This window comes from Tachyglossus aculeatus, chromosome 18, assembly GCF_015852505.1.
Source record: "Tachyglossus aculeatus isolate mTacAcu1 chromosome 18, mTacAcu1.pri, whole genome shotgun sequence".
NCBI classification, from domain to species: domain Eukaryota; kingdom Metazoa; phylum Chordata; class Mammalia; order Monotremata; family Tachyglossidae; genus Tachyglossus; species Tachyglossus aculeatus.
This window is the reverse complement of record NC_052083.1, coordinates 9,300,050-9,326,068: the sequence shown is the minus strand read 5'-3', so window position 1 is coordinate 9,326,068 and position 26,019 is coordinate 9,300,050. Positions and strand designations below refer to the sequence as shown.

Below are 26,019 nucleotides of genomic sequence, written 5' to 3'. Positions count from 1 at the left end.
CGCGGTCTACACAGTCTGTAATAGAGGAGCTGACCGCAACGGCCAAAGAGCCCAAACAGTTCCCCTTAGCTCTGGGCTGAGGGAGAGGTAGAGGTGGGGATCCGGGCCCCCTGGCCTTCCTCCCGCTCCCCAGAGTCTGCCGCGGTGAAGGTGGGGGACGGGGCCCGGAGTCCCAAGGGCCGGATCGTGCTCCCCGTTGTGGGCTCCCTGCCACAACGGCCGAGGGGTCCCTTCCCCAAGGCAGGAGGGTGGGTGATTTCTTCAGGAGTCCAGCTGCACCCCCCGCTCCGTTTCAGGAAAAAAACAAGCAGCACTCTCCGCCCCGCACGCCGGCGGGCTGGGTGGGCGAGGGGAGGCGGGAGGATCTGTCCGGTCAGCAGAACTCGGAGGACAGGTGGATGAAGTCGTCCAGGGAGCCGGAGCTGAGGGGCCCGGGCCCCGGGGCCTGCGGGCGGGAGCGGCGAGGGAGGGTCACCCCGCCGTCACCGCCCCCGCCCCCCGCCGCCCCCAGCCCTCCGTACCTGCCGCGGCTTTCGGGCGCCGCCGTCCTCGGGCCGGGGCCGTTCCGTGCCGCACATCTCGCAGCCGGGCCGGGACAGCGTGTTGATGAAGGTGCAGGAGGGGCAGGGCCAGCCGGGCTGTTGGCGGGGTCACAGAGGGGGAGGCTGCGGGGTGGGCTCGGGCCCCGGGCTCCCCCCCCCGCTACCACCCACCGGCCCGGACCCCCGCTTGGCAGCGGGAGGCGGGCAGGAGGATGGAGGGGGGGGAGACACCAAGTCACCCCGACTCCCAAAGGCCGCTCTCCCCGCCGCCCCCCGGGAAGAGGGAGGACGCACCTGGGAGGGGGCGGTGGGGGCGCGGTTGGGGACGGGGGGAGCCGAGCCCCCGGGAAGCCTGAGTTCCCGGCTCAGCAGGTGGCTGATCTCCTCCATGTTCATCTTCCCAGCGGGCAGCCCGGCCCCATCCGGCCCTAGGGGAGGCAAGCCCACTCGCTCAATCCTACTTATTGCGCGCTTACTGAGGGCAGGGCACCGTGCGGCTCAGTGGAAGGAGCCCGGGCGTTGGAGTCGGAGGTCACGGGTTCAAACCCCTGCTCCGCCACTTGTCGCTGTGTGACTTTGGGCAAGTCACTTCGCTTCCCTGAACCTCAGTGACCTCCTCTGGAAAATGGGGATTAAGACTGTGAGCCCCCCGTGGGACCACCTGATCAACTCCAGCGCTTAGAACAGTGCTTGGCACATAGTAAGCGCTTAATAGATGCCATTATTCCCCCCGTGTAACTTCTCCAGCGCTTAGGACAGTGCTTGGCACATAGTAAGCGCTTAATAAATGCCATTATTATTATTATTGTTATTACTGAGCACTTGGGAGAGAACGGTGGACCCATTCCCTGCCCACAAGGAGCCCCCTTCCTCTTTCCCCTCCGGCCCGGGCGCCCCGCGGCCCCAGCCCGTGCTCACCCCAGGAGGATCCGGCGGGCGGCGGGGCCGGCGAGGGGTCAGCGGTGGGGCCGGGGCGGGGGGCCGGGCGGGCCGGGCGGGCCGAGCGGGCCTCGGGGTTGGACAGCAGGTAGAGGAAGGCCTGGTCCCCGTCCCGCTGCACCCCGTAGGAGCCCAGGCTGCGCTCGGCCACGCACAGGCAGCGCCCGATCACCCAGCGCTGCACGCGGGGTGGGAACCCGTACTCCTCGAACACCTGGGCGAGCGGGGGGCAAACCGTCACGGGCCCGGTCGCCGGGATCCGCCCCCGGCCCCCGGCCCCCGGCCCGGGGCCCGCCCCCCGCCCGGGACCCACCTGCTGCTGCAGGGTGGCGATGGTGTCGTGGGCGTGGACGCTGAGGGTGATGTGCGCCGACGACGACGCGTCTTCCACCCCCACCTGCAGGCTGCGAGAGGCGGGGGGGGGGGGGGGGGGGCATCACGACGCGGGACGGGGATGGATTCGAGGACCGGGGGAGAGAGGGGCGGCCGCGGCGGCGACCTCACCTGATGGCCCCGGCGGGGAAGCAGCTCTCCCGGAGCCGGACGCACAGGGGGACGCGCTGCTGGGCCAGGGCGGCCGCCGCGCCGACGGCCGCCTCCTCGTCCCCCGCGGCGATGGCCCGGGCCAGCTGCGCGGCCAGGTTCTCCGCCGCGGTAGGGGAGCCGGGAGCGGGGTCCCGGCCCGGCCCCCCGGCCCTCCCTTCGGGGCCTTCCCGGACCACCCTCCGGCCTCCTTCCTCACCGCCTTTCTCGGACGGGTCTCCCGGGGTCCGCGGGGGGCCGGCTTCGGGGGCCGGCGGGGCCGCGGCGTCGGCGGCCGCTGAAAGGGAAACGACGGGGTGGGGGGGGAGGCGGGCGGCGGCGGCGGCCAGCGCGGCCCGGCCCCCGCCCGGTCCCGCGGCGCCCTGACCTCGCCGGGCCTCTCTGGCGGAGCTGCTGACGACGGTCCACCAGCGCTGCGCCTCGTGGGCCTCGGCGAAGGTGATGCTGAGCGGCCCGGGCGGCCCCGGAGGCTGCAGGACGTGCTCCCTGGGGCCCCGCACCGTGTACGTCAGTGACTCCAGCGGCCACTCCAGCTCCTGAGAGGGGGAGGTCGCGGGGTCGGGCGGAAATAAGAAGCATAATGAGCACCCATCGGGGGGTCGGCGAGGCGCTGTACTAAGCGCTGAGGTGGACGCGAGTCCAAGCCCCACGTGGGGCTCACCTTCGAAGACCGTGAGCCCGCCGTGGGACCGACCTGGTCACCTCCCCAGCGCTTTGCACGTAGTAAGCGCTTAAGAAATGCCGTTATTACTAGAGAAGCAGCGTGGCTCAGTGGGGAGAGCCCGGGCTTGGGAGTCGGAGGGCGTGGGTTCGGATCCTCGCTCCGCCACGTGTCAGCTGTGTGACCTCGGGCAAGTCACTTCACTTCTCTGGGCCTCAGTTCCCTCGTCTGTAAAATGGGGGTTAAGACTGTGAGCCCCCCGTGGGACAACCTCATCACAGCGCTTAGAACAGTGCTTTGCATCATCATCATCATCATCATCATCAATCGCATTTACTGAGCGCTTACTGTGTGCAGAGCACTGTACTAAGCGCTTGGGAAGTCCAAGTTGGCAACATATAGAGACGGTCCCTACCCAACAGTGGGCTCACGGTCTAAAAGGAGAAGATATAGTAAGCACTTAACAAATACCATCATTATTATTATTTTATTATTACTCTTCCCCCCCCTCAAAGCCTTACTTTTCCCACCTCCTCCAAGAGGCCTTCCCAGGCTAAGCCCCACTTTTCCTCATCTCCCACTCCCTTCTGCGCCGTCCCGACTCGCTCCCTCTGCTCTGCCCGCTCCCCGCCCCAAACCACTTACATATATAGCTGCCATTTTATTTATTTATTTACTTATTTAATCTGGATGTCTGTTTATCTGTATTGCTGCCTCCCCCCCACTAGACTGTGAGCTCGCTGTACGCATCTATTCTATTTATTTTATTTTGTTAGTATGTTTGGTTTTGTCTCCCCCTTTTAGACTGCGAGCCCGCTGTTGGGTAGGGACTGTCTCTCTATGTTGCCAACTTGTACTTCCCAAGCGCTTAGTCCAGTGCTCTGCACACAGTAAGCGCTCAATAAATACGATTGATGATGATGATGATGATGATGATGTGGACAGGGACTGTCCCTCTCTATTGCTGTATCGCACTTTTCAAGCGCTTAGTACAGTGCTCTACACACAGTAAGCGCTCAGTAAATACAACCGAACGAACGAACGAACGAATGAGAAGAGGTAGTTTAGGCAAAAAGCATCCAGGTTCTGCCGCTTATCAGCAGTGTGACTTTGGTCAAGTCACTTCACTTCTCCGTGCCTCAACCTGATCAACTTGTTACCTCCCCAGTGCTTAGAACAGTGCTTGGCACATAGTAAGCGCTTAATACCATTATTATTATTATTATTAAAATGGGGATGAAGACTGTGAGCCCCCGCAGGACAACCCGATCACCTTGCATCACCCCCAGCGCTTAGAACAGTTCCTGGCACATAGTAAACGCTTATTAAATGCCATCATCATTATTATTATTGAAGTGTGGATGAAGACTGTGAGCCCCCAGAGGGGCAACCTGATGGCCTTGTCACCTCCCCAGTGCTTAGAACAGTGCTTGGCACATAGTAAGCGCTTCATAAATGCCATCGTTATTATTACGAAAGTGGGGATGAAGACTGTGAGCCCCCTGAGGGACAACCTGATGGCCTTGTCACCTCCCCGGCAGTTAGAACAGTGCTTGGCACATAGTAAGCGCTTATTAAATGCCATCATTACTGAAACGGGGATGAAGACTGTGAGCCCCCCCGTGGGACAACCTGATTGCCTTGTCACCTCCCCAGTGCTTAAAACAGTGCCTGGCACATGGTAAGCGCTTCATAAATGCCATCAGCATTGAAACGGGGATGAAGACTGTGAGCCCCCTGAGGGACAACCTGATCGCCTTGTCACCTCCCCAGCGCTTAGAGCAGTGCTTGGCACATAGTAAGCGCTTCCTAAATGCCATCAGTATTGAAATGGGGATGAAGACTGTGAGCCCCCCGAGGAACAACCTGATCGCCTTGTCACCTCCTCAGCAGTTAGAACAGTGCTTGGCACATAGTAAGCGCTTCAAAAATGCCATCAGCATTGAAACGGGGATGAAGGCTGTGAGCCCCCCGAGGGGCAACCTGATCGCCTTGTCACCTCCCCAGCGCTTGGAACAGTGCTTGGCGCATAGTGAGCGCTTATTAAATGCCATAATAATTTAAATGGGGACGAAGACTGTGAGCCCCCGCGGGACAACCTGATCACCTTGCATCACCCCCAGCGCTTAGAACAGTTCCTGGCACATAGTAAACGCTTATTAAATGCCATTATCATTAACAATAATGATGACATTTATTAAGCGCTTACTATGTGCAAAGCATAACAATAATAATAATTATTATTATTGCAGTGCGGATGAAGACTGTGACCCCCCGAGGGGCAACCTGATCAACCTGTCACCTCCCCAGCAGTTAGAACAGTGTTTGGCACACAGTAAGCGCTTCATAAATGCCATCATTATTATTATTGTTATTAAAATGGGGATGAAGACTGTGAGCCCCCGCGGGACAACCTGATCACCTTGTATCGCCCCCAGCGCTTAGAACAGTTCCTGGCACATAGTAAACGCTTATTAAATGCCATCACTATTATTATTACTATTGCAGCGCGGATGAAGACTGTGAGCCCCCCGAGGGGCAACCTGATGGCCTTGTCACCTCCCCAGCGCTTAGAGCAGTGCTTGGCACATAGTAAGCGCTTAACACCATTATTATTCTTATTAAAATGGGGATGAAGACTGTGAGCCCCCGCAGGACAACCTGATCATCTTGCATCACCCCCCCCAGCGCTTAGAACAGTTCCTGGCACATAGTAAACGCTTATTAAATGCCATTACTATTAACAATAATGAGGACATTTATTAAGCACTTACTATGTGCAAAGCATAATAATAATAATTATTATTATTACTGCAGTGTGGATGAAGACTGTGAGCCCTCCCGAGGGGCAACCTGATCGCCTTGTCACCTCCCCAGTGCTTAGAACAGTGCTTGGCACAGAGTAAGCGCTTATTAAATGCCATCATTATTGAAATGGGGATGAAGACTGTGAGCCCCCTCGAGGGACAACCTGATCGCCTTGTCACCTCCCCAGCGCTTAGAGCAGTGCTTGGCACAGAGTAAGCGCTTCCTAAATGCCATCGTTATTGAAATGGGGATGAAGACTGTGACTGATGGCCTTGTCACCTCCCCAGCGCTTAGCACAGAGTAAGCGCTTCCTAAATGCCATCATTATTGAAATGGGGACTGTGACCGGTGGCCTTGTCACCTCCCCAGCGCTTAGCACAGTGCTTGGCACAGAGTAAGCGCCTCCTAAATGCCATCATTATTGAAATGGGGATGAAGACTGTGACTGATGGCCTTGTCACCTCCCCGGCGCTTAGCACAGTGCTTGGCACAGAGTAAGCGCTTCCTAAATGCCATCATTACTGAAATGGGGATGAAGACTGTGACTGATGGCCTTGTCACCTCCCCGGCGCTTAGCACAGTGCTTGGCACAGAGTAAGCGCTTCCTAAATGCCATCATTATTGAAATGGGGATTGTGACTGGTGGCCTTGTCACCTCCCCAGCGCTTAGCACAGTGCTTGGCACAGAGTAAGCGCCTCCTAAATGCCATCATTATTGAAATGGGGATGAAGACTGTGACTGATGGCCTTGTCACCTCCCCGGCGCTTGGAACAGTGCTTGGCACAGAGTAAGCGCTTCCTAAATGCCATTATAATTGAAATGGGGATGAAGACTGTGACTGATCGCCTTGTCACCTCCCCAGCGCTTGGAACAGTGCTTGGCACAGAGTAAGCGCTTATTAAATGCCATCGTTATTGAAATGGAGATGAAGACTGTGACTGATGGCCTTGTCACCTCCCCGGCGCTTAGCACAGTGCTTGGCACAGAGTAAGCGCCTCCTAAATACCATCGTTATTGAAATGGGGATGAGGACTGTGACTGAAGGCCTTGTCACCTCCCCGGCGCTTAGCACAGTGCTTGGCACAGAGTAAGCGCTTCCTAAATGCCATCGTTACTGAAATGGGGATGAAGACTGTGACTGATGGCCTTGTCACCTCCCCGGCGCTTAGCACAGTGCTTGGCACAGAGTAAGCGCCTCCTAAATGCCACCGTTCTTATCATGACTCTGATGATGATGGTTCTCGGGTGGGCAGCAGCAGGTCCCCCGGGCTCACCGGGCGGGGTCCGGGCCCCGGGCCCCGCAGGGCCAGCCGGAACTGCCCGACCCCCGGACGCTCCGGGGACACGCTCAGCTGCAGCCGCAGGGGCTCGGGATGCTCCTCGTCCTCCTCGTCCTCCTCCTCCTCCTCCTGGTCCTCCTCCTTCCCGCCGCCGCCGCCGTTGGGTCCCGGGGCCAGCGCGGGCGGGAGCGGCCGGACCCGGGCCCGGACCCACATCAGCACCGTGGGCAGCGGCGGCGGCGGCGGCGGCGGCGGCAGCGCGGGGGGCGGGGCGGGTCCCGGGCCCCCGGCGGGAGGGGACCGCGGCGGGGACGGGGACGAGCAGGAGGAGGGGACGGGCACGGACCCCGCCGCCGCCGCCGCCGCCGCCGCTGCTTCCCCGGCCTGCGCCATTGCTCCGGGCCGCTGCCCCACTTCCGCCGGAAGAGAGGGCGCCACACTTCCGCCGGAAGCGCCGACTCCCCTACTGCCTCCCCCCGAAAGAGGGGCCGCCACACTTCCGCCGGAAGAGAGGACGCCCCACTTCCGCCGGAAGCGCCGACTCCCCTACTGCCTCCCCCCGAAAGAGGGGCCGCCACACTTCCGCCGGAAGAGAGGACGCCCCACTCCCCACTTCCGCCGGAAGCGCCGATTCCCCCCGCGCGGCCGAAAGAGGGGCCGCCCCACTTCCGCCGGAAGCGCCGACTCCCCTACTGCCCCCCCCACGGGAAAGAGGGGCCGCCACACTTCCGCCGGAAGCGCCGACTCCCCTACTGCCTCCCCCCGAAAGAGGGGCCGCCACACTTCCGCCGGAAGGGAGGACGCCCCACTCCCCACTTCCGCCGGAAGCGCCGATTCCCCCCGCGCGGCCGAAAGAGGGGCCGCCCCATTTCCGCCGGAAGCGCCGACTCCCCTACTTCCCCCCGAAAGAGCGGCCGCCCCACTTCCGCCGGAAGCGCCGAGTCCCCTACTGCCTCCCCCCCCGAAAGAGGGGCCGCCACACTTCCGCCGGAAGAGAGGACGCCCCACTCCCCACTTCCGCCGGAAGCGCCGATTTCCCCCGTGCAGCCGAAAGAGGGGGCCGCCCCACTTCCGCCGGAAGCGCCGACTCCCCTACTGCCTCCTCTCGAAAGAGGGGCCGCCCCACTTCCGCCGGAAGCGCCCCTTCCGCTGGAAGCCGGGGCAGCGTGGCTCCGCGCCCCAGCCCGCCTCCCTATTCCGTCACTCGTTCATTCAGTCGTATAATGATAATAATCAATCAGTCAATCGTGTTTATTGAGCGCTTACTGTGTGCAGAGCACTGTGCTAAGCGCTTGGGAAGTCCAAGTTGGCAACATACAGAAGCGGTCCCTACCCAACAGTGGGCTCACAGTCTAGAATAATAATAATAATGATGGCATTTATTAAGCGCTTACTGTGTGCAAAGCACTGTTCTAAGCGCTGGGGGGAATACAAGGTGATCAGGTTGTCCCACGTGGGGCTCACAGTCTTCATCCCCATTTTCCAGATGAGGGAACTGAGGCCCAGAGAAGTGAAGTGACTTGCCCAAAGTCACACACCTGACAAGTGGCGGAGCCGCGACTTGAACCCATGACCTCTGACTCCGGGCTCTTTCCCACTGAGCCACGCTGCTTCTCTAGAAGAGGGAGACGGAGAACAAAACCAAACATACTAACAAAATAAAATAAATAGATATGTACGAGTAAAATAAATAAATAAATAGAGTAATAAATATGAAGCAGCGTGGCTCAGTGGAAAGAGCATGGGCTTTGGAGTCAGAGGTCAGGGGTTCAAATCCCGGCTCTGCTACTTGTCAGCTGGGTGACTTTGGTCGAGTCACTTAACTTCTCTGGGCCTCAGTTACCTCATCTGTAAAACGGGGATGAAGACTGTGAGCCCCCCGTGGGACAACCTGATCACCTTGTAACCTCCCCAGCGCTTAGAACAGTGCTTGGTACATAAGCGCTTAATAAATGCCATCATCATCATATATACATCTATACAGGTGCTGTGGGGAAGGGAAGGAGGTAAGATGAGGGGGATGAAGGGGAGAGGAAGGAAGGGGCTCAGTAACTGAGGCCTAGAGAAAAGTGACTTGCCCAAGGTCACGCAGCAGACAAGCGGTAGAGCCGCGATTAGGATGGGGCTCTAGCCACCCAATCATGCTGCTTCTCTCCAAGTGCTTAGTATTCATTCATTCATCATTCAATCGTATTTACTGAGCGCTTACTGTGTGCAGCACCACGGCATAGTGGCTAGAGCACGAGCCTGGGAATCATGAGGCCATGAGTTGAAGGTTGTGTGGTCACTTTTTGTCAGGTTTTCTTGCTTTATGTATAACAAGTTTATATTCTATATGCCTGTTCAGAAGAAAGTTGCCATTTATGTATTTATTTTATTTGTACGCATTTGTTCTATTTATTTTCTTTTGTTAATATGTTTTGTTTTGTTCTCTGGCCCCCCCTTCTAGACTGTGAGCCCGCTGTTCGGTAGGGACCGTCTCTAGATGTTGCCAACTTGGACTTCCCAAGCGCTTAGTGCAGTGCTCTGCACACAGTAAGCGCTCAATAAATACGATTGAATGAATGAATGAATAAGCGCTTAACCAATACCATTATTATTATCATTATTCTCCAGGCCTCGTCTGTACAATGGGGATTAAAAGTTGAGCCCCTTGTGGGACAACCTGATGACCTTGTATCTCTGCCAGCGCTTAGGACAGATATTGGCACATAGTAAGCGCTTAACAAATATTATTATTATTATTATAATTCTCCAGGCGTCATCTGTACAGTGGGGATTAAGACTGAGCCCCTTGTGGGACAACCTGATGACCTTGTATCTCCTCCAGCGCTTAGAATGGAGCTTGACACACAGTAAGCGCTTAACAAATACCGTCATTATTATTATTAAGCACCTGTATATGTGTATATATCTTTGTACATATTTATTACTCTATTTATTTATTTATTTATTTTACTTGTACATACCTATTCTATTTATTTTATTTTGTTAGTATGTTTGGTTTTGTTGTCTCCCCCTTTTAGACTGTGAGCCCACTGTTGGGTAGGGACCGTCTCTAGATGTTGCCAACCTGTACTTCCCAAGCGCTTAGTCCAGTGCTCTGCACACAGTAAGAGCTCAATAAATACGATTGAATGAATGAATGAATAAGCACTTAACTAATACCATTATTATTTATTATTATTATTATTATTATTCTCCAGGCCTCATCTGTACAATGGGGATTAAAAGTTGAGCCCCTTGTGGGACAACCTGATGACCTTGTATCTCCCCCAGCGCTTCGAACGGAGCTGGGCACACGGTAAGCGCTTAACAAATACCGTCATTATTATTATTAAGCACGTGTATATATGTATATATCTTTGTACATATTTATTACTCTATTTTACTTGTACATACCTATTCTATTTATTTTATTTTGTTAGTATGTTTGGTTTTGTTGTCTCCCCCTTTTAGACTGTGAGCCCGCTGTTGGGTGGGGACTGTCTCTAGATGTTGCCAACTTGGACTTCCCAAGCGCTTAATACAGTGCTCTGCACACAGTAAGCGCTCAATAAATACGATTGAATGAATGAATGAATAAGCGCTTAACCAATACCATTATTATTATTATTATTATTCTCCAGGCCTCGTCTGTACAATGGGGATTAAAAGTTGAGCCCCTTGTGGGACAACCTGATGACCTTGTATCTCCCCCAGCGCTTAGGACAGATATTGGCACGTAGTAAGCGCTTAACAAATATTATTATTATTATTATTATTCTCCAGGCCTCATCTGTACAATGGGGATTAAGACTGAGCCCCTTGTGGGACAACCTGATGACCTTGTATCTCCCCGAGCGCTTAGAACGGAGCTTGGCTCACAGTAAGCGCTTAACAAATACCGTCATTATTATTATTAAGCACCTGTATATATGTATATATGTTTGTACATATTTATTACTCTATTTATTTTACTTGTACATACTTATTCTATTTATTTTATTTTGTTAGTATGTTTGGTTTTGTTGTCTCCCCCTTTTAGACTGTGAGCCCGCTGTTGGGTGGGGACTGTCTCTAGATGTTGCCAACTTGGACTTCCCAAGCGCTTAGTCCAGTGCTCTGCACACAGTAAGCGCTCAATAAATACGATTGAACGAATGAATGAATAAGCGCTTAACCAATACCATTATTATTATTATTATTATTCTCCAGGCCTCGTCTGTACAATGGGGATTAAAAGTTGAGCCCCTTGTGGGACAACCTGATGACCTTGTATCTCCCCCAGCGCTTAGGACAGATATTGGCACATAGTAAGCACTTATTATTATTATTATTATTATTATTATTATTATCATTATTATCATTATTCTCCAGGCCTCATCTGTACAATGGGGATTAAGACTGAGCCCCTTGTGGGACAACCTGATGACCTTGTATCTCCCCCAGCGCTTAGGACAGATATTGGCACATAGTAAGCACTTAACAAATACCGTCATTTTTATTATTAAGCACCTGTATATATGTACATATGTTTGTACATATTTATTACTCTATTTATTTATTTATTTTACTTGTACATACTTATTCTATTTATTTTATTTTCTTAGTATGTTTGGTTTTATTGTCTCCCCCTTTTAGACTGTGAGCCCACTGTTGGGTGGGGACCGTCTCTATACGTTGTCAACTTGTACTTCCCAAGCGCTTAGTCCAGTGCTCTGCACACAGTAAGCGCTCAATAAATACGATTGATTGATTATTATTCGCTGGAAAAGACCCTAATGCCAGGAAAAGTCGAGGGAAAACGTGTCAGAGGCAGCCGAGCGTCGAGAGCCCTGGCCACCATATCGGAAGAACCGTTAGAAAAGTGGTGGATTATGGGAAAGGACAGGTCGTTGTGGAGAAAGTGTATCCACGGAGTCTTTGGGAATCGGAAACGGCTCGAAGGTCTTGGATGATAATAAATAGGGAAAGGACAAAGAGTGTGGCGGCCCCAGGACGGTTTTTGGTCCCTCGGGGCGACGGGGAGCAGCTGAGCTCCTCCAGGCCGCCCTCGGCCCGTTCTTCTCCCCGCCCACCATCTTGTCAGCAACGCCACAGGAGGAGGGGGGCGGGGCCCCGTGATTGACGCGCCGCCCAGCCAATCGGCCCCTAGAACCTCCTCCGCCTTTGTCCGGCGGCGGCCAATCGGCGAGCGTGGAGCTCCCGAGGGACGGCGCCCAATCAGCGTCGGATCTTCCCGCCCCCCTCTTGTCAGTGACGCCACAGGCGGAGGGGGGAGGGGGCCCCCTGATTGACGTGCCGCCCAGCCAATCGGCCCCTCCAACCGCCTCCGCCTTTGTCCGGCGGCGGCCAATCGGCGAGCGTGGGGCTCCCGAGGGACGGCGCCCAATCAGCTCCGGGGAGGGGCGGGGCCCGGGCGGGTGACGGGCGGCGGGAGCAGCCAATGGCGAGGGGAGGCTGGCGTGATGGGCGGGCGGCTCGCCCAATGGGAGCGCTGGGTCAATAGGCGGAAAGGGGGGACGGGAGGAGCGGGCGATTGTTGTTGTTGTCCGGAGGAGGTCGGCCGGACGGGTCGGGCGCGACCCTCGGCGCTTGTAGGCGGGGCTATGTGGCGGTGGCAGGCCGGTGGGGCCGGGAGGAGCGGGATGTCGGCGCCGAGTTTCCCCCGGATACAGCGCGGCCTGAGCGGAGGCCGCGGCGCCGCCCCCCAGGCCTGAGGAGCCCGCCGAGCGGCCCCCGTTCGTCCATCCATCCGCCCGTCCATCCGTCCGCCGCCGACAGCCTCCTCGGAGCCCGGGCCCCGCATTCAGGTCGGTGCCGCCTGCGCGCGACTTCGGCTCCGGCGGGACTACGACTCCCAGCAGCCCCCGCGCGCGCCCTCCCCTCCCCCGCCGGCCTCCCGGGCCGCGCTGCCTCCTGGGAAATGTAGTCGGTTACCCCCTTCCCGGAGGGGCGCGCATGCGCGGATGCCGCGCTCCACCCGCCCCCTGGCGGCCGTCCGTGGCCGAGCCTCCCCAGACATTCATTCAGTCAGTCGTATTTAGTCATTCATTCAGTCCCGTTTGTAGAGCACTGTCATTCATTCAGTCGTACTTATTGAGCGCTTCCTGTGTGCAGACCACTGGACTATGCGCAACTTGTTCTTCCCAAGCGCTTAGTCCAGTGCTCTGCACACAGTGAGCGCTCAATAAATATGATTGATTGATTGACAAGTCGGTAACACAGTAATAATAATCCCCTTCTATTCATTCAATCGTATTTATTGAGCGCTTCCTGTGTGCAGAGCACTGGACTACGCGCTTGGGAAGGACAAGTCGACAACTTAATAATAATAATAATGATGGCATTTCTTAAGCGCTTACTATGTGCAAAGCACTGTTCTAAGCGCTGGGGGGGATACAAGGTGATCAGGTTGTCCCACGGGGGGCTCACAGTCAACCCCCATTTTACAGATGAGGTAACAGAGGCCCAGAGAAGTGAAGTGGCTTGCCCAAGGTCACACAGCTGACAACTGGCGGAGCCGGGATTTGAACCCACGACCGCTGACTCCAAAGCCCGGGCTCTTTCCACTGAGCCACGCTGCTTCTCTAATCCCCTTCTATTCATTCAATCGTATTTATTGAGCGCTTGCTGTGTGCAGAGCACCGGACTAAGCGCTTGGGAAGTACAAGTCGGCAACATAATAATAATAATGATAATAATAATCCCCTTCTATTCATTCAATCGTATTTATTGAGCGCTTCCTGTGTACAGAGCACTGGACTAAGCGCTTGGGAAGTACAAGTCGGCAACATAATAGTAATGATAATAATAATCCCCTTCTATTCATTCAATCGTATTGAGCGCTTGCTGTGCGCAGAACACTGGACTAAGAGCTTGGGAAGTACAAGTCGGCAACATAATAATAATAACGATAATAATAATCCCCTTCTATTCATTCAATCGTATTGAGCGCTTGCTGTGCGCAGAACACTGGACTAAGAGCTTGGGAAGTACAAGTCGGCAACATAATAATAATAACGATAATAATAATCCCCTTCTATTCATTCAATCGTATTTATTGAGCGCTTCCTGTGTGCAGAGCACTGTATTAAGCACTTGGGAAGTACAAATTGGCAACATATAGAGACGGTCCCTACCCAACAGTGGGCTCACAGTCTAGAAGGAGGAGACAAGAGAACAAAACATATTAACAGAATAAAATAAATAGAATGAATATGTACAAGTAAAATAAATAGAGTAATAAATCCGTACAAGCATATATACATATATACAGGGGCCGTGGGGAAGGGAATGAGGTAAGGCGGGGGGGATGGAGAGGGGGAGAAGGGGGAGAGGAAGGAGGGGGCTTAGTCTGGGAAGGCCTCCTGGAGGAGGTGAGCTCTCAGTAGGGCCTTGGCAGTCCAAAAAGGTAGAGAGAACAGGTGCCGTCTCTCCGTTTTTCAGAAGAGGAACCTGAGGCGCGGAACCCAAAACCACACAGCTGACAAGCGGTAGAATCGGGACTGGAACCCAGGTCTCCTGACTCCCGGCCCTGGCCTTTTCCAGTCGGGCACGCTGCCCCTCCACGCTGCCCCGTGCAGCTGGTCTCCCGGGGAGAGCCTGGCACAGAGGTGGAGAATCCTCGATCCTTGGTACTTTGACCCACGATCCCTGCTTAGGGTGGATTGAGGCGGCCTGCGATAGCCTGAGTTCGTTCATTCAGTCGTACTCATTGAGCGCTTCCTGTGTGCAGAGCACTGGACTAAGCGCTTGGGAAGTCCAAGCTGGCAACATAGAGAGACGGTCCCTACCCAACAGCGGGCTCACAGTCTAGAAGACCTCCGTGCTCAAAGACCACGCCGCTGAGGGTGAAAAATCACCCGGAAAGGCCTCCGCACGGGACTCCCAGCTCCTCCGGAGGTAGGGAACCAGAGGCTTTTTGGGCTCTGGGTTCCCTGTTCTGAACGGTCCCGGGATAATAATAATAATAATAATAATGATGGCATTTATTAAGCGCTTACTATGTGCAAAGCACCGTTCTAAGCGCTGGGGAGTTTACAAGGTGATCAGGTTGTCATCATCAATCGTATTTATTGAGCGCTTACTATGTGCAGAGCACTGGACTAAGCGCTTGGGAAGTACAAATTGGCAACATACGGAGACAGTCCCTACCCAACAGTGGGCTCACAGTCTAAAAGGGGGAGACAGAGAACAAGACCAAACATACTAACAAAATAAAATAAATAGAATAGATATGTACAAGATAAATAAATAAATAAATAAATAAATAGAGTAATAAATATGTACAAACATATATACAGGTGCTGTGGGGAAGGGAAGGAGGTAAGATGGAGGGGATGGAGAGGGGGACGAGGGGGAGAGGAAGGAAGGGGCTCAGTCTGGGAAGGCCTCCTGGGGGCTCACAGGCTTAATCCCCATTTGACAGATGAGGTAACTGAGGCCCAGAGAAGTGAAGTGACTTGCCCAAGTCACCCAGCTGACAGGTGGCGGAGCCGGGATTTGAACCCATGACCTCTGACTCCGAAGCCCGGGCTCTTTCCACTGAGCCACGCTGGGATCGAACCAGGATTGCTGTGCCGCTGGCCCGGACTCCGCAATAAGGACCGGGACTCTCCAGGCTACGGCTCTTTCGAGCCGGTCATCTCTTCCCGCAGCTCGTTCCGGCCCGGACGGATCCCAGAGGGATCCCGGAGGCGGGAGAGCAGAGGTTGTCTGGACCATTCGAGCTCCCGAAACCCCACGGGGCCCGGCCAACTGCCGAGACGCCTGCCGGAGCATCGTCAGCAAGGGCGACACCTTCCGCTACGCCCTAAGCCCGCTGTGGGCAAGGCCCGTGCGTGGCTCAGTGAAAAGAGCACGGGCTTTGGAGTCAGGGGTCATGGGTTCGAATCCCGGCTCCACCACAAGTCTGCTGTGTGACCTTGGGCAAGTTACTTAACTTCTCTGAGCCTCAGTTACCTCATCTGTAAAAATGGGGGTTAAGACTGTGAGCCCCACGTGGGACAACTTGATCACACTGTATCCCCCCCAGCGCTTAGAACAGTGCTTTGCACATAGTAAGCGCTTAACAAATGCCATTATTATTATTATTATTACCGTACTCTCCCGAGCGCTTGGTTCAGCACTCACAAAATACTGCCGACGATGGCGATGGTCAGCACTGATCAATCGGTCAATCGGTCAGTCCATCAGAAGTATTTATCAAGCACTTACTCAAGAGAAGCAGCGTGGCTCAGTGGAAAGAGCCCGGGCTTTGGAGTCAGAGGTCATGGGTTCAAATCCCAGCTCCGCCAATTGTCAGCTGGGTGACTCTGGGCAAGGCACTTCACTTCTCTGGGCCTCAGTTCCCTCATCTGGAAAATGGGGATTAAGACTGTGAGCCCCCCATGGGACAACCTGATCACCTTGTAACCTCCCCAGCGCTTAGAACAGTGCTTTGCACATTGTAAGCGCTTAATAAATGCCATTATTATTATTATTATTACTGTGTGCCGAGCACTTGGGGGAATACACCACGAGAGTTGGTAGACGCGTCCCCCTCTCCATCCCCCCCATCTTACCTCCTTCCCTTCCCCACAGCACCTGTATATATGTATATATGTCTGTACATATTTATTACTCTATTTATTTATTTATTTTACTTGTACATATCTATTCTATTTATTTTGTTTTGTTAGCATGTTTGGTTTTGTTCTCTGTCTCCCCGTTTTAGACTGGGAGCCCACTGTTGGGTAGGGACTGCCTCTATATGTTGCCAACTTGTACTTCCCAAGGGCTTAGTACAGTGCTCTGCACACAGTAAGCGCTCAATAAATACGATCGATTGATTGATTGATTGAGATCACAGCCTACCGGGAAGTTTCATCCTCGTTAACGATGCTCTGGCGGGCGTCCGGAGAGCCGGTAGGGCCCGGTGGGGTTTCGGGAGCTTGACTGGTCCCGAGTTCCCCGCTCACGGGGAGTTTACAGTCTAGAGGGGGAAGACGGACGTTAAAATAGATTATGGATGTGTTCATAAATATCCCTAAGTGGAGGTGACCCAGGAGGGAGGAGGGGGTAAGGGAGATGAGGGATTAGTTGGCCTCTTGGAGAAGGGGTGATTTTTAGTAAGGCTTTGAAGGTGGGGAGAGTGGCTGTCTGTCAGATACTTAATACAGTGCTCTGCACACAGTAAGCGCTCAATAAATCAATCAATCAATCAATCGTATTTAGTGAGCGCTTACTGTGTGCAGAGCACTGGACTAAGAGCTTGGGATGTACAGGCTGGCAACATATAGAGACAGTCCCTACCCAACAGCGGGCTCACAGTCTAGAAGGGGGAGACAGAGAACAAAACCAAACATACTAACAAAATAAAATAAATAGAATAGATAGGTACAAGATAAATAAAAGTAGAGTAATAAATATGTACAAACATATTTTAGACTGTGAGCCCACTGTTGGGTAGGGACTGTCTCCATATGTTGCCAATTTGTACTTCCCAAGCGCTTAGTACAGTGCTCTGCACATAGTAAGCGCTCCATAAATACGATTGATGATGATACATGCATATATACATACGATTGAATGAAATACGATTGAATACGATTCAATCGATTAAATACGACTGAATGAAAGATACGGAGGGGGGAGGGAGTTCCAAGCCCAGAGGGGAGACCCTGAGCAAGGGGTCGGCCGTAAGTTAGATCAGTCAGTCAATCGTATTTATTGAGCGCTTACTGTGTGCAGAGCACTGTACTAAGCGCTTATTGAGAACAAGGTGTGCGATGAGTAGGTTGGCTTTCGAGGAGTGAAGCGTTTGGGCTGGATTTTTAGACTGTGAGCCCACTGTTGGGTAGGGACTGTCTCTATATGTTGCCAATTTGTACTTCCCAAGCGCTTAGTACAGTGCTCTGCACATAGTAAGCGCTCAATAAATGCGATTGATTGATTGATTGATTGATTATGCTAGGAAATCAGGGAGGTCAGGCAGGAGGGGCAGGGCTGACCGAATCCGGGAGTCAGAAGGACTGATGGATAGAGCCAAGGCCTGGGATTCAGAAGGTCATGGGTTCTAACGCCGGGCTCCGCCGCTTCTCTGCTTCGTGGCCTTGGGCAGGACACTTCACTTCCCTGTGCCTCAGTGCCCTCATCTGTAAAATGGGGCTGAAGAGTATGAGCCCCATTCATTCATTCAATCGTATTTATTGAGCGCTTACTGTGTGCAGAGCGTTGGACTAAGCGCTTGGGAAGTACAGGTCGGCAACATAGAGAGACGGTCCCTACCCAACGACGGGCTCACGGTCTAGAAGGGGGAGGCAGGCAACCAAACATGTGGACAGGTGTCAAGTCGTCAGAATAAATAGAATGAAAGCTAAATGCACGTCGTTGAAATAAATAGAATAGTAAATATGTACAAGTAAAATAGAGTAATAGATGTATACAAACATGTATACAGGTGCTGTGGGGAGGGGAAGGAGGTAGGGCGGGGGCGATGGGGAGGAGGAGAGGAAGAAATAAATAAATACGATTAATAAATATGTATTGATAAATAATAATAATAATAAATAATAAATACATATTGATTTATAAATCAACAAATACAGTTGATGATGAAGAAGGGGGCTCAGTCTGGGGAGGCCTCTTGAAGGAGGCCCCATGTGGGACATGGACTGTGCCCAACCTGATTTGCTCGTATCCACCCCAGCGCTTAGTACGGTGCCTGGCGTATAGTAAGCGCGTAACAAATACCATCATTATTATTAATCCCGGCTCCACCGTTTGTCTGCTGTGTGACCTTGGGCAAGTCAGCTCGCTTCTCTGTGCCTCAGTTACCCCATCTGTAAAGGAGGGATTAAGACCGTGAGCCCCGCATGGGGCAGGGACCCCGTCCAACCCGGTTTACTCGTATCCACCCTAACATTTAGTCCAGTGCCCGGCACGTAGTAAGTACTTAACGATGGTGATAATAATGACAGTAACTAGCCTGGGGCTCTGGTCTGTACCCTCAGGGGGTGCCCCTAAGATCCTTAGAACAGTGCTTTGCACTTAGTAAGCGCTTAACAAATGCCATCATCATTATTATTATTATTATAGTAAGCGCTTAACAAATGCCATCCTTATTATTATTATCCTTGAGGATTCTGAAGGAAAATCCAGAATCAGCTCCTCATCTTAGGGAGACAGGATCGTTTCTTCAGCCACCAGAGTTGCCCTGCCCAGGGGGCATTTGACGTCTGGTGCCTGCCAGGGCCTGCTACGAGTGGGGAGGGGGATTATTTATCCGCACGAATGGGGAGAGGGAGGCTTGTTTATTCGGCTCCTGGGGCAACATTGAATGCCTCACTCCTTTTTGAAGGCCGCAAATACCTTCCCCCCCAAGGGAGAGTAGCCGGGCTGGGCACAGGCCGCCATGGGCTTGGCCCCGCGATGCCCTTCCCTTCACTGCTGCCCTTCTTGGCAGAGCCTTGGGCAGAAGCCAGCCCCTATCTTGTTTACAACCTCTCTGCTTACATGGTGGGGGCTGGGAAGGAGGCAGGGCCCAACCCGGGACGAAAGCGGGGGCCCGTCGGGGGTGTCGAGGGCTGCTGGGAGGAGGGGGCTGTGTTTTGGCCACCCTGGCCCGGGACCCCCGTCCTTCAAGGACTGGTGGGTTGGAGGGGGGTGAGCGACGAGACCCACGGGACCGTTGCCAGCCTCGGAGCGGGTACGCTGGGTTTTCGGGAGGGGAGGCCCCGACGGAGGCCGGCGGGGTGAAACGGCGACCAGTGCGGGCGGCTCCGAGGGGCCCGAGGGTGGGTCCCCTCCCCACGGGACTCCCAGCTCCCAGGGGTGGGAAACCAGAGGCTTTCCCTGTGATCCCGCTGTTGGGTAGGGACTGTCTCTATATGTTGCCGACTTGTACTTCCCAAGCGCTTAGTACAGTGCTGTGCACACAGGAAGCGCTCAAGAAATACGATTGATGATGTTCCGAACGGTCCCAGGATTGAAGAAGACGGGGAAAATCCCCCCTCTCCTCTGCACTTGGGGAATGTCCCTGGACTGAAGGGCTCTCTAGGAACACGTATCTACCCCAGTGCTTGGCACCTAGTAGGCGCTTAACAAACCCCATAATCATCATCATCATCATCAATCGTATTTATTGAGCGCTTACTATGTGCAGAGCACTGTACTAAGCGCTTGGGAAGTACAAATTGGCAACATACAGAGGCAGTCCCTACCCAACGGTGGGCTCACAGTCTAAAAGGGGGAGACAGAGGACAAAACCAAACAGACTAAAAAAATAAAATAAATAAAATAGATATTATTCACTGTAATCCTTAAAGGCCCTCCCTTGCCCCCACAGTCCTCCTCACCCAGCAGAAGATGAAGCTGTTGGAGAACTCGAGCTTTGAGGCGATCAACTCGCAGCTGACAGTGGAGACCGGCGATGCCCACATCATTGGCAGGTGAGGCCTCGTCCCTGGGCCCAAATCGGTCAGCCCGTGGGACTTATTGAGCGTTTACTGTGTGTGGAGCACTGTGCTAAGCGCTTGGGAGAGTACAGTTCAGCGGAGTCAGTAGACAAGGCCCCTGCCCACAAGGAGCCGTCAGGCTAGAGCGCGGGCATTCAGGGTAGAGAAGCAGCGTGGCCTAGCGGATCGAGCCCGGTCCTTGGAGTCAAAAGGCCCTGGGTTCTAATCCTGGCTCCGCCACATGTCCGCTGTGTGACCTTGGGCAAGTCACTTCACTTCTCTGGGCCTCGGTCACCTCGTCTGTAAAATGGGGATGAAGACCGTGAGCCCCACACGGGACAAACCGTTCACCTTGTAACCTCCCCAAGCGCTTAGAACAGTGCTCGGCACATAGTAAGCGCTTAATAAATGCCATCATTATTATTATTATTATTCTCTGGGCCTCGGTTACCTCATCTGGAGAAAACGGGGATCAAGACCATGAGCCCCATGTGGGACAGGGACTGTGTCCAACCTGAGATCGCCTTGTAATCTCCCCAGCGCTTAGAACGGTGCTTTGCACATAGTAAGCGCTTAATAAATGCCATCATTATTATTATTAACTTGTATCTACCCCAGTCCTTAGAACAGTGCTTGGCACAGAGTGAGCGTTTAAAAAAGTGCCAGAATTATTATTATTAGGGGGTGAGCTTTCAGCCCAAAGGGTGAGTGTTCAGTCTAGACCCGCATCCCTGTCTCTATATGTTGCCAACTTGTACTTCTCAAGTGCTTAGTACAGCGCTTTGCACACAGTAAGCGCTCAGTAAATCCGATTGATTGATTGATCCCTGGGCCTGCCTCCTTATGCAGCTGATGGGGCAAAAGAGCTGAGATCGCTGCCTTGTTGTCAACCACCGCTCACATAATAATAATAGCATTTATTAAGCGCTGATTATATGAGAAGCACTGTTCTAAGCTCGGGGGAGGTTACAAGGTGATCAGGCTGTCCCACGTGGGGCTCACAGCCTTCACCCCCATTTTCCAGATGAGGGAAGTGAGGCCCAGAGAAGTGAAGGGACTTGCCCCAAGTCACACAGCTAAGTGGTGGAACTGGGATTCGAACCCATGACCTCGGACTCCGAAGCCCGGGCTCTTGATACGGAGCCACGCTGCTTTAGGCGGAGCTCCTCCAGTCACAGGCTCAGCGGGCCAGCAAAGGGCTAGCTCAGACCCAGCGGAGGTAGCGGGCAGGTGGCAGAGGTGGCCAGTGGGCCTCTTGTTGCCGAAGCCAGGCCGGGCTGTATCAGGTCCATTTGAGGCGGGCGCCAACGGGCCCCAGGCGCCCCGCCGCTCCCCCCCTAATCTGGGTTATCGGGCCGGGGGGCGTGGGGCCACCCCCCGAGGGCCCGTGGTCCCCCCTGCGGGTCCGCACCTGCGGTGGGGCCTCACTTTCCACCCCAAATTAGGGGGACCAGGTCACCAGAGTGAGGGAGGTGGGCGGGAGCGGGGAGCAAGGGGCAGAAGGGGGAGCGGGTGGATCTGAGAGAAGCAGCGTGGCTCGAGGGGAAAAAGCACGGGCTGGGGAGCTAGAGGTTCTAATCCCGACTCTGCCACTTGTCAGCCGTGTGACCTTGGGCAAGTCACTTCTCTGGGCCTCAGTTATCTCATCTTGAAAATGGGGAGGATGAAGACTGCGAGCCCCACGTGGGACAACCTGATTACCTCGTATCTACCCCAGTTCTTAGAACAGTCTTAGTATGCCATCATCATCCATCGATCGTATTTATTGAGCGCTTACTATGTGCAGAGCACTGTGCTAAGCGCTTGGGAAGTACAAATTGGCAACATACAGAGACGGTCCCTACCCAACAGTGGGCTCACGGTCTAAAAGGGGGAGACAGAGAACAAAACCAAACATACTAACAAAATAAAATTAATAGAATAGATATGTACAAGCAAAATAAATAGAGTAATAAATATGTACAAACATATATACAGGTGCTGTGGGGAAGGGAAGGAGGTAAGATGGGGGGGATGGAGAGGGGGACGAGGGGGAGAGGAAGGAAGGGGCTCAGTCTGGGAAGGCCTCCTGGAGGAGGTGAGCTCTCAGTAGGGCCTTGAAGGGAGGAAGAGAGCTAGCTTGGCGGATGGGCAGAGGGAGGGCATTCCAGGCCCAGGGGATGACGTGGGCGGGGGGTCGAGCTTATCAAATATCAACGTTATTATTATTATTATCATCTTAACTGCCGTCTCCTCCTCCGCCGCAGGATTGAGAGTTACTCCTGTAAGATGGCCGGCGACGACAAACACATGTTCAAGCAGTTTTGCCAGGAGGGGCAGCCCCACGTCCTGGAGGCCCTGTCTCCCCCGCAGACCTCCGGCATCAGCCCCAGCAGGTGCCCCGCCTCCCCGCCCCTGCTCCCGGGGGATGGCTGGCTTGGAGGGAGCGGTCCCCGCAGACTGGGAGGCTGGGGGGCCCGGCGGGGGCGGCGGGGAGCCCGGGGGTCACCCCACGTGTGCTCTGCAGGCTGGGCAAGAGCCAGGGCGGGGAGGACGAGGGGCCCTTGAGTGACAAGTGCAGCCGGAAGACCCTGTTCTACCTGATTGCCACCCTCAACGAATCCTTCCGGCCCGACTACGACTTCAGTACCGCCCGGAGCCACGAGTTCAGCCGCGAGCCCAGCCTCAACTGGGTCAGGGGGACCGGGGTCTGCCTGGCGGGGCGGCGGGCGCAAGGGGGAAGGGGGCGGAGACGGAGCGGGAGCGCCCGGCCGGCCGGGCAGCCTGCCTGCCGCCTTGGGGGACGGTCGGCTCTTGGGGGTGGGGAGCGGGGTCTCCGCCCGCTCCGGGTCTGCTGATGCCTCCCGTCTCCCGGATTCTCCGCCGCTTCCCCGATCCGGGCCCCCGGTCTCCCCCCCCCCCGTCGCCCCGGGCCGGCTGTGCGGACCTGACCCGGACCCCCCCCCCCGGTTCTCCCCCCCGCCCCAATTTCTGCCCGTTCCCCCCCCCTCCCACCCCCGCCCAGGTGGTGAATGCGGTGAACTGTAGCCTGTTCTCCGCCGTGCGCGAGGACTTCACTGCACTGAAACCACAGCTGTGGGATGCTGTCGATGAAGAAATCTGCCTCTCGGAGTGCGATATCTACAGGTGGGAAGCCCAGCGGGGCAGGCAGTCCGTCGAGGGGTCCCGGAGCCCACCCCTCCGTTTCCGTTAAACGCGGGCTTGAGCCAGTGGCGTCAGATGAGTAGAGCGCGGGAGGGGCCGTCGGGATCCAGCCGCCCCGGATTGTCCCGAGGGGCGGTCGGGGGGTGAGGGGAGCTCCACGGGGGTGGCCGGCCCCGAGGTGGGGAGGAGCCGGGAGGCCGCCTTGAGTCACGTCCTCTCCCGCTGGCCCCGCAGCTATAACCCGGACCTGGACTCGGACCCGTTCGGGGAGGAGGGCAGCTTGTGGTCCTTCAATTACTTCTTCTATAACAAGAGGCTGAAACGCATCGTCTTCTTCAGCTGCCGTTCCATCAGGTCTGTGCCCGCGCCGGGCCACCCGGGGTCCGAGCCGATGGGGCCGTCTCCCTCCCTCTCTCCCCTTCGCCTCTCCCCCTTGTCCAGGGTGCCTTGGGATACCGGGCGGCAGCCAGAGCCCCCGCGGAACGGGGCGCCCGTAAAACCCAAAGGCCCGGCGGTGGGGGCATCGTGCCCCTGATGATCTCCGAGCTATCCGGCGCCGACTCGGCGGCCCCTCACTGGCATCTCAGTGTGGTCACGGGGTGGATTTGGCCAGGACCCGGAGGCCGGAGTGTGGGGCCGGGCCGCGGTGTGCCAGGCGGCCACGGGCAGCGGGCCGACGTGGCTCTGGGCTGGGCACGGAGTGGTCGGGGAGAAGGAGGAAGGCGGTTCCGGCCCGGGGGGACCCGTGATGTTCCCAGTGTGATCGCCGATCTGCAGGGTGGACTGGAGCGGCTCGCCTTTCCTGCTGCTCGCCACCACCGCGGTTTTAAACGCGTCCTCTCCTCCCCACGCACAGCACCTGGTCTTTCCAGGGTGGCTGAGCATCTCCAAGTGCCTCCCGTCGGCCCCCGCAGTGCCCACTTGCCGTCCCTGAAACGGGGGATTCGGCATTGGAAGCCGGAGGGTGAGTGGGGGCGGGCCGTGATCCTCCTCCCCTCCCCTCCCCAGCGGCTCCACGTACACGCGGTCGGAGGCGGGTAACGAGCTCGACATGGACCTGGGGGAAGAGGAGGAGAGCGGGCGCGGCAGCAGCGAAGACAACACAGACGCCTACGATGACGAGACCAGCAACATCGAGGAGGACAGGTCAGGGCCGGGGGGAGCGGGCGCAATCGCTCACCCTCGATCGCTCACCCTCGATCGCTCACCCTCGGCCGGCTGGCTGGGGAGGAAGGGGGAGGGTAAGCAAGCCCCGAGCCTCGACTGCCCCCTTGCCCTCCTCCTCCTTGGCTCTTTTATCTTCTTTTTTCCATTCCCTTTCACCATCTCCTTATTGTCTAAACTGGGATTTGTGTGAGCCCGGCACCGTACCCTGGGTGGTTGGGCCCAATCCCGGCGAAACGGTGTTCTGGCTTTAGGATTTTAGTAGGAATAATAATGGCATACGTTTAGCGCTTACTACGTGCCAGGCCCCGTACTAAGCACTGGGGAGGATTCAAGCAAGTCAAGTTGGAGTCAGTCCCTGTCCCCCGTGGGGCTCACGGTCTCAATCCCCATTTTACAGAAGAGGTAGCTGAGGCCCAGAGAAGAAGTGACTTGCCCGCGGTCCCACAGCGGACAAGGGATAGAACCCAGGGCCTTCTGACACCCAGAGCTTATCATAATAATAATGATGGCATTTATTAAGCGCTTACTATGTGGAAAGCACTGTTCTAATAATGATAATAATTTGTTAAGCGCTCACTATGTGCAGAGCGCTGTTCTAAGCGCCGGGAAGGATACAAGGTGATCAGGTTGTCCGACATGGGGCTCACAGTCTTAACCCCCGTTTTGCAGACGAGGTAACTGAGGCCCCGAGAAGCGAAGTGGCTTGCCCAAAGTCCCCCAGCTGACAAGCGGCGGAGTCGGGATTTGAAGCCACGACCTCTGACTCCAAAGCCCGGGCTCTTTCCACTTAGGCCCCGCTGCTCTATCCACTGGGCCCCGCTACTTCGTAGGTCTCGTAGCAGTGGGGAGCATCCCACAGTGGCCAGCCCCTGCCGGGCCCACCCCCCATCCACCCCGAGCAGTAGCGCAGACCCTCAGTCCTCACTCCGCCTTCCTCCGCCCTAGATGCCAGGTGATCTGCATGTGAGACCTCCGCCGCTCCATCCTCCGGCCTCGGACCGCCGCCGCCGCCGGGCCCCCGGACCTCCACGCGGCCGGCCCCCTGCCAGCCCTCCCCTGGGCGAGGCCGGCCCGCACTTTGGGACGGGGGCTTCCGGCACGTCCTAGCACTTTGTCTCCAGACTGTGACCGTGTCCCGCTCTGTTCATCCGTCCGCCTTCCTTGCCGTGCACCAGCAGGGGAAAGATCAGCCCCCCGTTTTGACTGCTCACATGGGGATGGAGGGGGGCGGGGTGGCGCTGGCCCGCAGACTGTTTGGGCCCCCCCACCCCCTCCAAATAAAAGCCTTTCCCCTCACTTATTTAGCAAAAAGCATGCCCCTGCAACCCCTTCGGCCAGAGCGGGGAGAGGGGAACCGGGCTTGTAGGGGTTGGCGTGTGTGGGAGAAAGCAGCTCCACTTCTAGATTTTATTTTTGTATTTTGTACAAGGGAGAAGGGCCGCAGGGCTCTCTCCTTGCCCCCCACCTCCTTCCCCCCACCCCCCCGTTTTTGCAGGGAGCCTCAGCCTCGTTC

The 26,019-nt window shown here is 55.6% G+C and overlaps 2 protein-coding genes across 3 annotated transcripts; one reads left to right on the top strand and one right to left on the bottom strand.

The window, feature by feature from the left end:
• On the bottom strand, positions 1-19,155 carry SHARPIN (SHANK associated RH domain interactor). Its single transcript, XM_038760081.1, has 12 exons — positions 19,146-19,155; positions 16,615-16,732; positions 15,385-15,528; positions 11,734-12,675; positions 6,769-7,018; positions 2,392-2,560; positions 1,986-2,301; positions 1,795-1,885; positions 1,461-1,695; positions 837-970; positions 522-638; positions 1-445 (listed from the first exon to the last, which is right to left on the bottom strand). The coding sequence occupies exons 1-12, from the start codon at positions 19,153-19,155 to the stop codon at positions 374-376; spliced, it is 2,598 nt and encodes an 865-aa protein (XP_038616009.1). The 3' UTR covers positions 1-373.
• On the top strand, positions 12,298-25,776 carry MAF1 (MAF1 homolog, negative regulator of RNA polymerase III). Of its 2 annotated transcripts, none has more exons than XM_038760249.1 (8): positions 12,298-12,569; positions 20,087-20,189; positions 22,442-22,570; positions 22,702-22,867; positions 23,200-23,321; positions 23,574-23,693; positions 24,348-24,485; positions 25,452-25,776. In XM_038760249.1, exons 2-8 carry the CDS (start codon positions 20,107-20,109, stop codon positions 25,471-25,473), a joined length of 780 nt encoding a protein of 259 aa, XP_038616177.1. In that variant the 5' UTR covers positions 12,298-12,569; positions 20,087-20,106; the 3' UTR covers positions 25,474-25,776. The 2 variants fall into 2 exon arrangements, with proteins under 2 accessions (XP_038616177.1, XP_038616178.1); XM_038760250.1 differs by lacking the exon at positions 12,298-12,569 and adding an exon at positions 19,383-19,447.
• Positions 25,777-26,019: the final 243 nt, after the last annotated feature.